This window comes from Primulina huaijiensis, unplaced genomic scaffold, assembly GCF_012295235.1.
Source record: "Primulina huaijiensis isolate GDHJ02 unplaced genomic scaffold, ASM1229523v2 scaffold42149, whole genome shotgun sequence".
In the NCBI taxonomy this organism is placed as follows: domain Eukaryota; kingdom Viridiplantae; phylum Streptophyta; class Magnoliopsida; order Lamiales; family Gesneriaceae; genus Primulina; species Primulina huaijiensis.
This window is the reverse complement of record NW_027360093.1, coordinates 1-17,845: the sequence shown is the minus strand read 5'-3', so window position 1 is coordinate 17,845 and position 17,845 is coordinate 1. Positions and strand designations below refer to the sequence as shown.

Sequence of the window (17,845 nt, the reverse complement as noted above, 5' to 3'; positions counted from 1 at the left end):
CATTATCTGGTGGGTATCTTTTGAGTCTGCTAATTGAATTGTTGGGTAGTGCAATATCATATATCTAAATTTATGCTTGACTAATTTTATTTTTCTAGTCTAGAAGTGTCAATTCGGAAGGTTCGGATCGGATTGAAGCATGATTATTAGAAATATTTTCTCAACATGAACCCAAACTAACCGGAACTTCCCAATCAACCTTGTTTTTCTTTAAAAGAATATTGTATGTTTTAAACCAGTTATTACACAAATGTTTAATATAGATTCTAATAATTTAATACTGAAACAAAGATAAATGAATTTGAATATACAGCCACGTTATAATAAAATTTCACAAACTAATGTAATATTCACTGAAACAATTATTTTTTTCACAAGAACCAATTATTACACGTTAATTTGGACATGCTTTAAAGATTAGATTATTAACATTATAATAAGTAAATGAATTTAACAATTATAAGAATCCGTATGCGAAATCATTTTCTTATATAATCAGAATTCAAAATATAAAAACTTATTCTTCGGGAAAGTCGAACGATTGGAATCTTGGAAGAAAAAATAATAATAAACAGTTTCCTCAATAATGTACTTCACTTTGCCCCCAAAGAATAAAGAATCCTAAATAAAAATGACCAGAAATTCTATCTAGAGAATAACTGAACCCTGTTGAGATAACAAGCAGCGGTGGGATCCTGAAGGCAACCACATAAACTATCTTCATCTTTTGGAAATGACACCGGCAAGGGATAATCCGGAATTATGCCAACCTTGATAAAAACAAAATAAAGAAAGTTGCACACATTATTAACTATTAAAGATCGATAAGCATGCTAACATGGAATTATATGTAGGAGATGGAGATAGACCTTGTTAATATCAATGTGGGCGGGTGTTTCATAACGAGCGACGGTAACGGCCAAGCCAGAACCGTCGGATAGCTCAAAAACTGATTGAATTTTACTGCAGATTTTGGTGATTGGGAAATCATTAACGCTCTTATATCAGTACAAAATATATCTTATATACAAACTAAAAACAACAGAATAAGGATCGTGAACAAGTCACCCTTTCCCATATGTAGGTTCTCCAACTAGGACCGCCCGCTTGTTGTCCTTTAGAGCACCAGCCAAAATTTCACTGGCACTTGCAGTACCTTTATTGACCTGCACAGCAAGATCAAAACAAATTAAACCATATGAAGAACGGAGAAAAAAGTATCCTAAGATTGGAGATATAGATGACAAGAGATCCTAATTTTTAAAGAGAATGAAGGGAGTAGCGATGTTATCATCTAGAAGAAATTTCATAGAAAAGAGTCAATAGTATCAACAGTGAAGCTTTGAATTGGATGTATGATTAATTAATAAGATATAGTTCGGTACACTTGATAAATGAATGATTAATAAGTCATTATTAATTAAATATATAAAACCTAAAAAAATCACTGTTCAATATATGTCGGTTACTAATTTCAGTACCCGACAACCCGAGAAAGAAATCCGGCTCGGGTACAAACCCGAACCCAGGATTTTCGAAAAATGAAACGACCTGATCAAGTATCCGATACCCGAACCCCAACGCCCACCCCTGCAGAAAAAAAGTTTGATAACAATGCAAAAAGAAATGTTTATTATGGTAGGGATAATATTGTCATTATAGTCTAATTGACAGATTTAATCTCTCTTTTTAAAATCATACTAAACATTCAATATTTTATCCTACCATGTTACGTATACTCATACTATATATCCTACACTTCTCCTCTCATATATGATGTAACAAACTATGCCTAAGACTCTTCACAGAAGAAAGACTAGTCCTCATGCTATAATCGAGATGGTCAACCCAGAATGTCATTAAGTAAAAAAGTCTTGCAATTTTTATAGACACGACACACACAAAGGATGAGAAGCCATATGGAAGGATTCTAGATCACGTGCAAAGATAAGATCAAGAATGGTTCAGAAAAGAACTCAGTATACCAGTACTATCAAGGGCTCTGATGATGCCACTGAATTACTTCCATCTGTGTCATAAATATCACGAACACCTCGACTATCACAAATATACACAATCACTCCCTTCTCCAACCTGATTGCATTAAAAAGCAGAAAGAAGTCGTCCTTCAGCATCTATTTTAACACACAAATGCCGGCATCGTGAAAAAAATGGACTATCAGGTTTGAAAGAGGAAATGGATCTGATATTGAAAATAAAATATCAAAGACAGAGATGCAGTTACAATTTTAAAGGTAAAAAATGGCCACATGAAGTTGAGAAGACATCCCTCAAGCAAAATTTTTTAAAGCCAAATTCTTGAGATCATTATCGTCTTTGTCAAAGCACAAATCTTGGAAACCAAATGAATTCATGAACAGACAAAGGTATGTCTTACTGACGCATAAAAGCACATTTTCGAAAAGCAGGAAAATTTCCTGATAAGTTCAACTAAATCACTGCGACACTGCTTACCAATCTTCAAATTGACCACACAGAAGGACAAGATCAGAATAAAAAAGGAAGATTTTCACCATTAATAGCAATGTCAAGTTCATATGTCCCTTAATGAAAGAGTAATTTCTACCAGAACCTCACCAAATTTTAGCAATTTCAACTCCTTCCGGGAAAAGGCCACCACTGCAACAAACTTAGCAAGTAAAAGATCCAGCCCAAGGAAAATAGTAGAACGAAGAATGTTCAAAGCATGTCACCTATTATCTCGGAGGTCCAGTATGAAGGAATTCACATTGTTTCTCCTCAATGTTTCAATGGCTTCTCTCACAGCACCTAAAAAGTATGAATGATGACGGTTTCAGAGAAACAGAACTGGAAAAGTATTACATTTACGGTTTACCATCACATTCAGTATGGAAAGGAATGTATTAAAGTCAAATATAAATAGCAGAGTAAACCATTTCCAATGACCAAGACAAGCATGTCCTGTTAACATTATATGACCATTGACACCGGGCATTAAAGATAGCCAAAAGAGAAAATACTTCAATTCTTTGTGGAGAGGCATATACATTTTTCAAAAAGGAAACAATTTATATGACATACTATTCAACTATGAAAAGCTGGAGTAGAGTTCACACAAATAGACACAAAAGATTCGTCTTCAGTGACGAAAAATACCCGAAGAATTTTGATTGAATGATGTTAACTTGATATATCCAACTAGAGGGGCGTCATCCCCCAATCCAGGAGTTTTGCAGACTCGCGACTTCACTGGATTCAGTAAAACTCTCTCTCGTCTGAAAGCAGAAGCTAAGGGATTGTGACAAATTTAAAATGTAGGAAAAAAAGATCCGTAAGTAAAAATATTTTATTCAAGGTCTTAAATTTTAAATCCATACAATTCATACAAAAGATACTGTCACATAAAAAATTATGCTTGACAAGACAGGAGTCCCTCTTCAAGTTTTACATATATAAACAGGGGAAAAAATTCTTTCCTGTAAATTCAAAGAAAGTAACTCAAAAGTAAATAAGAAGCACTTTTTACACAGATAAAGATGTACACACATCAAGGATAGGTGCCTTGTCTCAGAACCATGACGTACAATTAATTCAACTCCACTTCCTTCAGGTCCCCTGTAAATCCAGTTTTAATATTCAGTCATACCTGGTTTTCAATTTAGTAAAGCCTTATCGTAAGCATGCATTTCATGTACCGAATTTAACCATGAGCAATAGTACAAGAGCATACATATTATGTATCGTATCTAATCATGAAAGTAATACGTAAGTATAGTCTAACATATTTTGCAAGGGAAAGAAAACAAATCAGTAACATAACTACCAAATTTAAGAGCATTGAATTTCTGCTTCACAATGTCCATGACCTTAAATAGCTACAGATGGCCAACTAAAGACGCCACTCATAGCACAATACTTATGAGCAATACATCATCCCTATCAGCTAAATTTTCTCAAAGTTTTACAGATAAATAGCATTTACCAAGATGGTAAATTCCATATTGTCATCTTCTACTTGAGATATTACTATAGAATGGACTTTTTGCATTAAATCTTGGGTCCTTTGGGAAAGTAGGCATAAACACCATATAGGATAGAATAACTCAAAGGACGTTATCTACGTGGAGAATAAAATGTCAACTTACAAAACATACGGTTTCAATTTTCACAAGTTTTAAAAAAATTCATTGATTTTATCATCAATTGCATGGTCAGCATAGAAGAAACTCACTGCAAGAGCTCAGCCGCATCATATATTTCCATGCTCTCTGTACTTTTATCATCAATTGCAACAATCAAATCCCCAGATAAAATTCCAGCCCTATTTGCTGGACCTCCCGGAGCAGCAGAGACAACCACAAGTCCAGAACTTGATTTATCTTTTTCTTTAGGGTAACCAATTGAAAGCCCAACTCCAGTAAGAGTATTTTTTGTTCCAGACTGCCTTCAAAGGACATATCAATTAGATTCACATGCTACAAAGATCAATCAAAATGATTAATTTATGATCATCGCAGAATGGATGCTCTTCAAGCAAAATATAGAAATGCATCATGGCAGTACAAAATGCCAGTACCCTCAGACTCTTAAATTTTTTAGGCTCCAAGAACCGGGTGAAAGGGTCATCTAGAGTGGCAACCATCTTCCTTATAGCTGCATCTGCAATCATACAAACCGAGGATTAGAACAGCTGATGGAGAATTAAAGATGGTACCACTAATGCCAAAAAAATGGAATTGATACATCTAATACATAAGTGTAACACTGAAAGACAAATCAGGCACCTGATTTCTGACCCGTTCCATCCTGAAAAAGTCGTGCATTAAACCTACATCTACTATTGAAGCATAAAGACGAGGATGATAACACTAACCAAATTTACCGGAAACTGGCTCCTCAAATTCATGCACGAGGATTCTGCTCGCCAACAATGGTGCCAAACATTGAGGCTTCAATTTTTCCTTTTTCATGGGGATGATAACACTAACCAAATTTACAGGAAACTGGCTCCTAACAAGAAAGCATGTCTCCAAGAATTAAAATTTTCTTTTTCACGCCCTCTCTCCTAATTTCTTACAATCTCTGGTGGCAGCCAACAAGTCAAAATATGCCAACCAGCTCAAATAGACAATGTTTTCTCTTCCAAGAAGCCCCAATCAATAATGATATATTGATAGTTGTGGCAGGCTTATAAAAAATTTATTTGTTTTAGGAACCAAATGGTTGAGCAACCATGCAAATAAATAGAGGCATGGTGCAGGGTAGAAAAGCTAAGCAATGCAAAAAATTTGGACATAAAATTAAAAGATATCATCTAATTTTAGAACTTACAAAATTTTCATTGAGATAACAGATCATTGTAGCCAATTATCACTTTTCAAAGAAAATTACAGCAAAAAATGCTAGTGAACAGTTCAACTTCTTCAAAACATTTCTCAAGGAGCTGGCGAGGGATGTGGAATTCCCTCTATGCCAATGTACATGTCACTCCCGAGCAGAAATTTAGAATGGTGTGTGTCTTCCAAAAATGAAAGAAAAGAAAAGAAAAGAAAAACCAGATGTAAATGTGTTCCATATCCATTTAATCAACTAACTTAGTAAGATTTGTGTAAAATTGTTTTGATAAAAGATCCCTGTATTCATGTGTTCTCACACACATTAGCCGGCACAATCACACAACGAGAAGCATGTCCACATCCATAACATACATTCTAATTTCTTTTAAAGGTTGAATAAGAAATCCTTGTTTCTAAAAATGTACAGCCAATGAACAAAGTTAGTTATAATCAACTATCCCACATTAAGTTACACAGGATGTCTGTTCCTATTTCGAGATTAGTTATCTGTGGCCATTGGTTGTTTTGGGTATGAGCACTTGTGGGGAAGAAACCATTTGTACCTATGTAATATGTATCTGTCTAATCTTTTACCACTGTCACCCGTCCATGAAAGTATGAAACTATCCCAAAAAATAGTTGTTGATAATTTTTTATGCACCAACACATCAGTTGATAAACTGAACGAATAAAGATTAATCAATCATTTCTCGTAGGTCAGAAATAGCTATTAGAATAGATAAGTTTATCTTCAAAGCTAAATGATAAGAAACTTACATGTCTCTTCTCTTGTGTTCATAGGTTCGTTGCGAAGAGCATTTTCTCTATACCTAAACCAACTTTGGCCATTGAAACTTTTATCAATATAAGCACGGTCAATTGTTCTCCAAGCCTCCAAGAAAATAAGATTTTCTTCACTTAGGGCCCCTGCATATCATCAGAAGCTAAGTAATGGGTAAAGGGGAGATAATAAGCAACTCTAAAAATCCCAAGAACAAGTCAAGCTTACAGGAAGGAGTTTTGGTGACAGCAGCACTAAATGTCATATAAAGCATCACTCCAACGATAAGATGAATAGAAAGCAAGGGAGCAGGATTGCTAATCCACTCTGTACATTGTACTAATTTCTGGATACTGGTAATAAATTTTCTCCACCAGGAAAAGCTTTCAGGCTTAAGCACAAAGAAACAACGTCGAGAGATAAATATCTTGTTCAGCCTCCAAAGTTTCAGAAGAATGTCATCATGGACGTAGTCATTGTTGCGAGACTGATTTGAAGCGTATTTTATGGTATTCTGTTCTTTACTGAATGAAGAATAATACACTTGACCTCTACTTCTCTTTGCAGGAGGACGATTCAAAAGTAGCGCCTGAACATGTCAACGAAAAAAACCGTAAACTTCACCATGTCAACAAGGAAAATTCATATCATATGCTAATTAAAATTTTCAAATGGAATCCAAATTACTTTAATCCTTCCCATATGCTACACAAGGCCATTCCTAGAATTCCATCCACCCCCGCTAAGGACCATGCACAATGAAGGGTTTGATGTATTTAACAAATGTTCTTGATAAGGAACATATGTGTTGTTACAAGCTGATAGAGAGCATTTGAGATGAAATTCTCATTCAAGACTTCCTCGCAGAAGAGGGAAAAGTTTATATACAAAACTAAAATACTTGTTAACTACCAATCTAACTTAACCAACCAGTTACAGCAAATTACATGCTGTAATATATTAACATAAGAGTATGAAGCATGAACTAAACACAACATATTCGTTTAAAGTGGCTCGTTTTCAACTAATAATAATTTTGTACCAATTAGAAACTTCCAAAAGAAATTAAAAACCTCAATTCCCTTGGTTAAAGAAGTGAAATTGATTATTTGATTTATTTGATCGGCAATGTATCATTTCACTCCGTTCAAACAACCAATTGTTCTTAAATCATGGATTAAAACAACGAATCTGGAAACTGATAACAAACAGAACAATCTACCAAAAGGCGGAAAATTAAATAAAAAATACAAATAATGCAGAAAAATAATCAGTTTTCAATTAAAATATACCTCCGGAGAGAAAAGAGTGGAGGAATTTCGGCGGGTGTTGCTAATGACGAAAGAAGGGAGGGACACGAAAGCAGCTGAGCCTGAGCTCCCCAATATCACTTCCATTCGTAACACTCGTTTTCTTTCGTTCCACCCACCCACCAAAAAAAGCGTGTTTAATTATTTGTTGCGCTTTTTATTTTGTTTGCTTTGGGAAAAAAGAAATCGTGGTTTCGCGTCACCACTCTGTCTCTGTCTCTGTCTCTGTCTCGTTTCCAAATTAGAAGACGCTTTTGGTCCCAGGAGGCAATTGTATACCACATATATTCTCTAACATTGCACAGTTGCCAACCGATAGAAATTCAACAATTTATCTTATTATAGTAAAATTACAATCGTGTCTCAAATCTAATATTTCGTTTTGGGCAAAAACTTGTTTGACACGGTTTCACGAGTCGAATTTTGTGAGAAGGATCTCTTATTTGGGTCATCCATGAAAAAATATTACTTTTTATGTTAAGAATATTACTTTTTATTATGAATATCGGTAGGGTTGACCCGTCTCACAGATAAAGATTCGTGAGACCGTCACACAAGAGACCTACTCTTCGTTTTAAACTTATGACTTCAATGTAAGATAAGTTATAATTCATCGTCAAATTATAATCGTGTTTAAATAAAAATATATGTCTCTTACAAATCACAAATATTTTTCAGTGAAATAGACAAAAATGCTACTTCTATGCAATTGTTGTTGTTTTGAATTGCCCTGGTCTGTTATGGACATTTCATTTCCTACTACTCAATGTCGAAGTCACAAGTGCAATTTATACGAGATTACTGAATATGCTTGTACGTTTAAGGTAGAAGAAGTGGTGTGATAATGCTAAGAAAAATAGGTTTTGAAAGAAGAGATACGCGGAAGATTGTGGGACACCGGGAAATAGGCTCACTGATTGTATCTAAGACTCGCTAAATTGGGCTTTGAATCTGATAAAAGATCAATTAGATGTGCTGCAGGTGTCTAATTGGTTCTAGTTTAATTCTATCTGTGAGAACCGATTTTTTTTCTTCTTTTAATTAGATATGTGTAAGGAAAATTTAGAGCTTAGGATATTGGATTCTTGGGATAAATGAGACGTATATTGTAAATCCTTGTATTGGAAATATTTATGGGAAAATCCTTATTGTCAAGAGAATTAATCATGCACTGTACAAGTATATTTTCGAAATTTTGGGTAGGAGATATAGCAAGATTTGGATGATATCATGCAAGGTTTAGAAGAATGAATATATGGACCATGCAAGAAAATTTCGAAATTCTAGAGCTGAAAAACTCAAAAATTCCAACAGCTAGCCTAGACGAAACCTTGCTGAAAAATCGTCCCGAGTTTAGGCTAAAAATCGAAGCCGAAGTACCGCCGAGTGTAGGGCAAGGAACGATCCATTCCCGAAGCCGAACCACCACGTTTTTTACATCCAAACACTGTAAGTGGGCTTGTTTTTAAAATTTAAATTTCGGTTTTATACATATGAACTTTTCGGTTTTGGTTTTAAAATTCGGTCGAGCTCGGTCTCCCGTCTATGCGTTTTTACGAAATTTTGGTACGTTTATGTTTGACACTGTGAGAATTCCCTTAAAATGGGTGGCATTCCAACATATGGCCCTTCACGGTGGGATAGAACCGTTTTATGGCCTCGCCCCCTTAGAGGATTAAAACTTAGGGACTGACGTCAGTAAACCGTTAAAGGTGAAAAATCACAGTGTTGTTATGTTATGAATACGATGTTACGATTATGAAAAGCATGCTGTATTTATATGTTATGGTTTCGAAAATATTATAAAATTTTATGTTGTGTTCGAAAATCCCCCATTTACTGAGTATTTCCCAAAATACTCACCCCCTTACAACCCTTCCCAGATAAGCCCGAAGAAGAACTCGAGGAGGAAGAGTCCGAACAGTTCTGGGGATGGTGAATCTCAAGAATTAGATTAAGTTTAAAGTTTATTATGTTTACGTTTCCGCATTAAACTCTGTCATTTTCGTATTTCGGTATTGTAAAGACAATATTTATTTCGTTGAAATTATGATTTATAAACTGGTTCGGTTTATACTGTGCTACAAAAGGCTTGTTGCTTCGATCGTGTGATTGTTAAACAACGCCGGTGTCAATCCCGAGTTTTGGGACGTGACACTCAAGTGGTATCAGAGCCGCTAGGTTCATAATCCGGTTGGGAAAGATCGATTTAAAAAAAAACCCTAAAAATTTTCGGACGACTTTTTACTCGAGGCCGAAACGATTCCCTCCGAAACGGCCCAACGAACGATAGTCACCAACCTAAAGTCGTGAGGTAGGGGCTGAAATCACGAAATTCCTTCGTTTATGCCTCCGAAACGTCGTTTTTGCCGTTTTAGGAAATATTCGTAAACCCCATAACTTCTCATAGGAAATTCCGAATTCGATTCCGTCGGTTGTTCCGTAATCCTCTCGACATATGTTTCGAACCCATGTGTCAAAATCCCAACTTTCTATTTTTGGAAAAAAAATATATATTTGTGTATTTCCGAAAATTTCATATATATTGCATATTGCCCCTTGTTAGATATTGTTTATTGTCAATTCTGTGCATTTCCATTTTTTTTATTTCAGGAAATGGCTCCGTCTACTCCTATGCAACCCCGCACCCGTGCCCAAGCTGCCATCCGTATGAAGGAGCTTGCCCTTCACTTTCAGTCCCGTCAGATTCAACGACTTAGAGCTAGACTGAGTGAGAGAAAGAGGGAGGTCGAGCTTCTAACCGCTGAGAAAGATGAGATTCATGTCCGCCTTACCCAGTCGATCTATCAAGGTGAGCTAGTTAGGAGTGATAACATGGACCTCCGAGATGTCATAGAACAGTGCAAGTACCAACATGGAAAGTTACGAGAGGATGTGGAGCGCTATCGCAAGGAGCTGGAAGAAGAGAAATAGCAGTGTGCCAAGGGTAAGAGGAGACTAGAAAATTCGGGTGACGCCATGAACAGCCTTGCATATGTGAACCAACGTCTAACCCAACAGGTTGAAGCTTTAAAGGACCAAATCAAGCAAAAGAAACAGTACCATCTGCAGTATCACCAGCATTGGAATGACGAGATGGAAGTGGCTGAGGCGGAAATACAGGGACTTAAGGCACAGGTGGCACAACTCACAGAAGAGAACGCCCAGCTCACCCACATGGTGGAGATACTACAAGAGGAAGAGCCGGAGGAGGAGCCGGAAGAAGAAGCACCTGTTGAGATAGATGAGCCTATAGCTGCAGTAGGAGATGGAGAGATAGATGATTAGACTATCTTAGTGACCATTCATTATTACTAGGAGTTTACTTTCTCATTGTTGCTACGTTATTTCTTTCAGTACGCTTTGTTTGATTCCGTACTACCTGTTTCATTCAGATGTTTTCCTTATATTCAAAATTAATAAAAGTCATGTTTATTTATTAACTCAGTTGTTCCAGCATAACTTATTTATTCAATCTTGCCGATATATACCACAAATTCTTAGAAACGTTTAAATTGTAGGAAATGGCCGGTAGACCTTCAAGGCAAAACCGCAACCCTCGATATGCCAGCACCAATAACCAAAATGAAGAAGACAGGAATGAACACCACCAAACATCAATTTGAACCGTGCCGACCTCATGGCTATAGCTACCATCGTGGCGACGACATTGCAAGGGTTAGTGAACCCGAACGCCAATCAACCACCACCACCTCCACCACAGCACGGAGTCAAATTCCATTATGAGTCATTGCGCAAGAACAGGTGCCCGACGTTCCAAGGGGACGCAGATCCTGAGTTAGGCCAAAACTGGTTGAAAAGCGTGGAAACTCAGATGCGACTGCTAGAAATACCCGATGCTCTTAAAGTGGATGTCATAGTACCCTTCCTTGAAGGCAAAGCAAGTAGGTGGTGGGAAGCAGTCTCCCCAGCCATGTTAACCGCTGGGCCAATCACATGGCAGCGCTTTCGAGATGCATTCCTCAAGCAGTACTTTCCAGCTGAGGTCAGGTTGCAAAAGTTGAGTGAGTTTGAAAATCTGACTCAAACTCCGGATATGTCAGTGGTAGAATACACATCTCAGTTCAATTATCTTGGATCCTATGCACCGACAATCATGACAGATGAAGCTCTGAAATTGCACCGCTTCAAAAAGGGTTTGAACAGCAGAATACAGTCGGCTTTGGCAGTCTACCAACCTGCGAACTTTTCAGACCTGATGGGCGCAGCTATCCGAGCTGAAACTGATATCCAGCGCAGAGAGAAAGAGATTAGGAGCAAAAGGCCTATGAATAATCAGTCCTCTCATGGCAGTCAGTCGTTCAAGAAACCGAACCATTCCGGCGGACCATCTAAAGGGCCTTCGCCTGTCTCAGGCTACCAGGCCATTAAGCCTTGCCCAACTTGCCACTTACGACACCTGGGAGAATGTCGTAAAGCCAGCGGCGTCTGCTTTGGATGAGGGAAACCAGGACACCGTATGGCAGACTGTCCAGCCGCTACCAACAAAACAACTGGACCAGGAAAAGGAGACGGGTCAAGCTCAGGGGCGAATGCCAATAAACTGCGGGAGAACAAACCGAATGCCAAGGTGTTTGTCATGACGCAGGAAGAGGCAGATAATGCAAGCGACGTTGTGTCAGGTACCATATTTATTCAGCAAGCGCCTGCTTATGTGTTATTTGACTGTGGTGCCACACATTCTTTTATATCTAAGAGATTTGCTAAAAAGTTAGGATGTAAGCCCGATAAGCTAACTGAACCTTTGCGAATAGCCACACCTACCAGTAGGGCCATTGAAACTGACGAAATCTACAGAGATTGTAAAATCAGTATGGGTAACCAGACTTTTAGTGCTGACTTAATACAGTTGATCATGGTCGATTTCGACGTAATCTTAGGAATGGATTGGTTAGCAAGAAACAGTGCGATTGTAGATTGTAAAGGAAAGAGAGTCAAACTCCAAACCCCAGATCAGGAAGAAGTCGTGTTTCACGGTACATCCAAGGAACGGAAGTCACTGCTTTCCGCATCTCAAGCCTGGAAAGCCATGAAATCCGGAGAGGACATCTACCTAGTGATGGTCAGTGAAGTAAAAGAAGAAGTCGAGCTGAAGCTTGAAGACATCCCGATAGTGAGAGAGTTCCCAGATGTTTTTCCTGAAGAACTCTCAGGGACGGTCCCGAACCGTGAAATCGAGTTCCAAATCAACTTGGTTCCCGGTGCTGCACCAATCTCTAAAGCACCTTACAGGATGGCACCAGCCGAACTCAAGGAGCTGAAGGAACAACTCCAAGAATTGCTAGATAAAAGGCAAATTCGACCGAGTGTGTCCCCGTGGGGAGCTCCAGTACACTTCGTGAAGAAGAAAGACGGGAGTATGAGATTGTGCATCGACTACAGAGAATTGGACAAGATCACAATCAAGAACAGGTACCCTCTACCTCGGATAGACGATCTGTTTGATCAGCTTAAAGGAGCCGCCGTCTTCTCTAAACTGGATTTGAGGACAGGATACCACCAATTGAAGGTCAGGGCTGAAGGTATTCCCAAAACAGCCGTTCGAACCAGATACGAGCATTATGAAGTCACAGTGATGCCTTTTGGTCTGACAAACGCACCGGCAGCATTCATGGACCTGATGAACAGAGTATTCAAGCCATTCCTAGATCAGTTTATAGTGGTATTCATCGACGATATCCTCGTCTATTCTCCTGACGAGACGAGCTACGAAGAGCACCTTCACCTTGCTCTGCAAACCTTAAGAGAAAATAAACTCTATGCTAAGTTTAGCAAGTGTGAATTCTGGCTAAGGAGTGTGTCATTTCTAGGATACGTGGTCTCTAGAGCAGGAGTGTCAGTGGATCCAAGGAAAGTAGAGGCGATTACGGAGTGGCCGAAACCTAAGAACGCCACCGATATCAGAAGCCTTCTTGGATTGGCAGGTTACTACCGGAAGTTTGTCGAAGGATTCTCCTCGATAGCCGTGCCATTGACGAAGCTCACACAGAAGAATTCTAAATTCATCTGGAATGAGGATTGTGAGAAGAGCTTCCAGACATTGAAGGAAAAACTCGCATCCACGCCAGTATTAATCCTGCCCGCAGAAAATAAAGATTTCACTATCTACAGTGACGCCTCTAAGGATGGTTTAGGATGCGTACTCATGCAGGAAGGAAGAGTGATCGCCTAAGCCTCAAGGCAGTTGAAACCGCACGAGCAGAACTACCCCACTCATGATCTGGAACTAGCAGCGGTTGTCTTCGCCTTAAAGATTTGGAGGCACTACCTCTACGGTGCTAAATGTGAAATCTTTACAGACCATCAGAGCCTCAAATACTTGTTCACCCAATAGGAGCTGAATATGAGGCAAAGACGATGGATCGAACTTTTGAAGGACTATAACTTGACCATAAGCTACCATCCGGGTAAAGCAAACAAAGTGGCTGATGCGCTAAGTCGGAAGGGCCCGGGAAAAGTAACTCTAGCTTCCCTCTCGGCCCAGCCATGTCTGCAGGAGACCGTCAAGTTAAACCAAGATAGAGACCCGGTACTGCTTAAACTTAAGGATCAAGTCAGAGAGAGAAAATTTCAAGACCACCAGATCGATGACAAGGGAATCTTGTGGATGAAAGGAAGACTGTGTGTGCCCGACAGTGATAACCTTCGCCAAGAGATAATGACAGAGGCGCACAAGTCAAAATTCTCAATCCATCCAGGCAGTACAAAAATGTACAGAGACCTCAAGAATAGTTTCTGGTGGAATGGCATGAAGAGAGATGTAGCCGAATTCGTCTCCAGATGTCAGGTATGTCAGCAGGTCAAGGCAGAACACCAGCGACCTGGGGGATTGCTGCAACCTCTGAAAATTCCCGAGTGGAAATGGGAGCATATTTCCATGGACTTTGTGGTAGGATTGCCAAAGTCTAGGCAGAGCCACGACGGTATTTGGGTGATCGTGGACAGACTCACGAAGACTGCACACTTCTTACCCGTCCGCATGAATTACAATCTCGACAAGTTGGCTTCGCTGTACATGGATAATATTGTGAGCCTGCATGGAGTACCAGTGAGCATCCTATCTGACAGAGACCCGAGGTTCATCTCACGTTTTTGGAAGAGCTTTCAGGAGGCTATGGGAACGAAAGTGACCCTAAGTACGGCCTATCATCCTCAAACCGATGGGCAAACTGAGAGAGCCATCCAAACCCTAGAAGATATGCTGAGAGCATGCGCCCTTGAATTCAGTAGCCACTGGAGCACTCACCTACCCTTAATTGAGTTTGCTTACAACAACAGTTACCACAGCAGCATCGGAATGGCCCCATACGAAGCTCTCTATGGAAGGAAATGTCGATCACCACTTTATTGGGACGAAGTGGGAGAGAAAGCCTTAGTGGGACCTGAGCTAGTACAAATGACAGTGGACAAGGTCAAAATTGTCCGAGAAAAGTTCAAGGCAGCTCAAGACCGACAGAAGAGCTGGGCCGATCTTAAAAGAAGGCATGTAGAGTTCAACGTGGGCGAGAAGGCTTATGTGAAAGTCTCGCCTATGAGAGGTGTTGTCCGATTCAGTAAGGCCGGGAAACTGAACCCTCGATATGTTGGACCATTTGAAATCTTGGAAAAAGTGGGCACGCTAGCATGCAGGCTGGCACTGCCACCAAGCATGTCAAGAATCCACAACGTGTTTCACGTGTCCCAATTGAGTACGTACATTCCGGACCCAAGTCACGTGTTGGAAGTAGGACCACTCTTGACCGAAGGAAACTTGGGAGAAGGACTGAGATACGAAGAAGTCCCTATCAGGATCGTGGACACCAAGGAACAAGTTCTTAGGCGACGTATCATTCCCTACGTCAAGGTACAGTGGTCCAACCACTCAGAGCGAGAGGCGACTTGGGAAGTTGAAGAGAAGATGAAAAAGGAATATCCCTACCTATTTGGAGACCAAGCCAACTCCAGTTTCGAGGACGAAACTTCTCATAAGGAGGGAGGGATGTGAGAACCGATTTTTCTTCTTCTTTTAATTAGATATGTGTAAGGAAAATTTAGAGCTTAGGATATTGGATTCTTGGGATAAATGAGAATTATATTGTAAATCTTTCTATTGGAAATATTTATGGGAAAATCCTTATTGTCAAGAGAATTAATCATGCACTGTACAAGTATATTTTCGAAATTTTGGGTAGGAGATATAGCAAGATTTGGATGCTATCATGCAAGGTTTAGAAGAATGAATATATGGACCATGCAAGAAAATTTCGAAATTCTCCTAGATTATTGCCTTAATTATGGTGGTGCTTAATTGTGGGAGTATATGCAATGTAAGATAAAATGATGAAGCAAATCTTCATTNACCTATAAATATACCATCAAGTCTAGCCATTCCTCACACCTAAATTTCGAAATTCTAGAGCTGAAAAACTCAAAAATTCCAACAGCTAGCCTAGACGAAACCTTGCTGAAAAATCGTCCCGAGTTTAGGCTAAAAATCGAAGCCGAAGTACCGCCGAGTGTAGGGCAAGGAACGATCCATTCCCGAAGCCGAACCACCACGTTTTTTTACATCCAAACACTGTAAGTGGGCTTGTTTTTAAAATTTAAATTTCGGTTTTATACATATGAACTTTTCGGTTTTGGTTTTAAAATTCGGTCGAGCTCGGTCTCCCGTCTATGCGTTTTTACGAAATTTTGGTACGTTTATGTTTGACACTGTGAGAATTCCCTTAAAATGGGTGGAATTCCAACATATGACCCTTCACGGTGGGATAGAACCATTTTATGGCCTCGCCCCTTTAGAGGATCAAAACTTAGGGACTGACGTCAGTAAACCGTTAAAGGTGAAAAATCGCAGTGTTATTATGCTATGGATATGATGTTACGATTATGAAAAGCATGCTGTATTTATATGTTATGTTTTCGAAAATGTTATGAAATTTTATGTTGTGTTCGAAATTCCCCCATTTACTGAGTATTTCCCAAAATACTCACCCCCTTACAACCCTTCCTAGATAAGCCCGAAGAAGAACTCGAGGAGGAAGAGTCCGAACAGTTCTCGGGATGGTGAATGCTCGAGGAATTTAGACTAAGTTTAAAGTTTATTATGTTATCCAATTTAGGTTTCCGCATTAAACTCTGTCATTTTCGGATTTCGGTATTGTAAAGACAATATTTATTTCGTTGAAATTATGATATATAAACTGGTTCGGTTTATACTGTGCTACAAAAGGCTTGTTGTTTCGATCGTGTGATTGTTAAACAACGCCGGTGTCAATCCCGAGTTTTGGGACTTGACACTATCTACTGTCCTATATTAGCGACAGTTTTTAGGTGGGTGTGATAGTTCACTACTACATGAGTGACAAACCATTGTATGCACAAATTTTATGAGCCATTGTATGCTGGGATTCCGGCATTCATCCTCAAGAAGGTTAGCCTAAATGGCTTTTTTCTTCTCCATTGATTTATTAAGAACAGATCAAGTGTCAAATATTTCATTTTTAAACATATTTCAACTAACTTGATGAAATTTTTTGCCACGCAACTTCAACAGGCATGTTCGCCTGCCCTATGGTCATGAGACTTCCAATATTTCCTGTTCATGTAAATTAAATTTGTAGATACAAAAGGTTGTATTTGGTAGCTTAATTCAATACTCATATGCTTCTATACCATGGAAACTTTGAATATCGCAACCAGTGGAGCTAAAATACTCACTGCATGAACATTAGTATTGGCTCTGATATTACCATTGTTACTTCTATTTTTTTAGCTACGTATGGTTTATGGTCCTTTCAACATGAATCTTGTGCAGTGAAGAAGTTGCATATTTCTATTTCTCATGGTGGATATTTTTCATGTAACAAGCACTTCAAGAGCTTGAAGAAGGCTGTAGTTTCTCCATTCTAATACAGCACCAGAAGGTACAGTGTCAATCAGATTGGTCGGTTTCCTTGATCTTATGTGATGATAGTCAACCTATCCTTCAGGACAGTTGGCTTCAGCTTTGGTTCAAGAATTGGCAACACTTGAGAAAACATAAACTGACAGCGAGTACTTTTGGCATGGCTGTTGGTTTCTGGCCTCGTGGACGACTCAAGTTGTGTCTAGAGAAGTTTGGGTTAATCGAACCATTTTCTGGTAACTTAGCTACATGTTGAAGCAATATTAAGGAAGAGGAAGCTCTCGAAAGGTACAAGTTAATGACCGGAAATCCCATATCATTTCCTGAATTCCAGACCCATGGAAAAAAGAACCCTGAAGATAATTGGTTTGCAGCTTCTCCTGATGGAGTTGTTGATAGCTATATTTATGGCTTGCCTTTACATGGGGTTCTTGAAATCAAATGTCTGTTTTTTGGTGGTGATATGACCCACGCCTACCCATGTAACGAGTGCCACTTTATTATATCCCCCAAGCTCAAGGTTTAATGG

General features: G+C 39.0%; 1 protein-coding gene and 1 long non-coding RNA gene across 2 annotated transcripts; one reads left to right on the top strand and one right to left on the bottom strand.

Annotated features, from left to right (window-relative positions):
- Positions 1–470: 470 nt before the first annotated feature.
- Positions 471–7,547, bottom strand: LOC140969511 (carboxyl-terminal-processing peptidase 2, chloroplastic). Its single transcript, XM_073430873.1, has 13 exons — positions 7,392–7,547; positions 6,328–6,688; positions 6,096–6,245; positions 4,559–4,641; positions 4,214–4,422; positions 3,529–3,597; positions 3,139–3,257; positions 2,715–2,790; positions 2,599–2,640; positions 1,986–2,094; positions 1,069–1,166; positions 870–963; positions 471–770 (listed from the first exon to the last, which is right to left on the bottom strand). The coding sequence occupies exons 1-13, from the start codon at positions 7,494–7,496 to the stop codon at positions 645–647; spliced, it is 1,641 nt and encodes a 546-aa protein (XP_073286974.1). The 5' UTR covers positions 7,497–7,547; the 3' UTR covers positions 471–644.
- Positions 7,548–16,762: 9,215 nt separating this feature from the next.
- Positions 16,763–17,834, top strand: LOC140969509 (uncharacterized). Its single transcript, XR_012173947.1, has 3 exons — positions 16,763–16,842; positions 17,227–17,335; positions 17,402–17,834. It is a non-coding gene; the product is annotated as an uncharacterized lncRNA (long non-coding RNA).
- Positions 17,835–17,845: the final 11 nt, after the last annotated feature.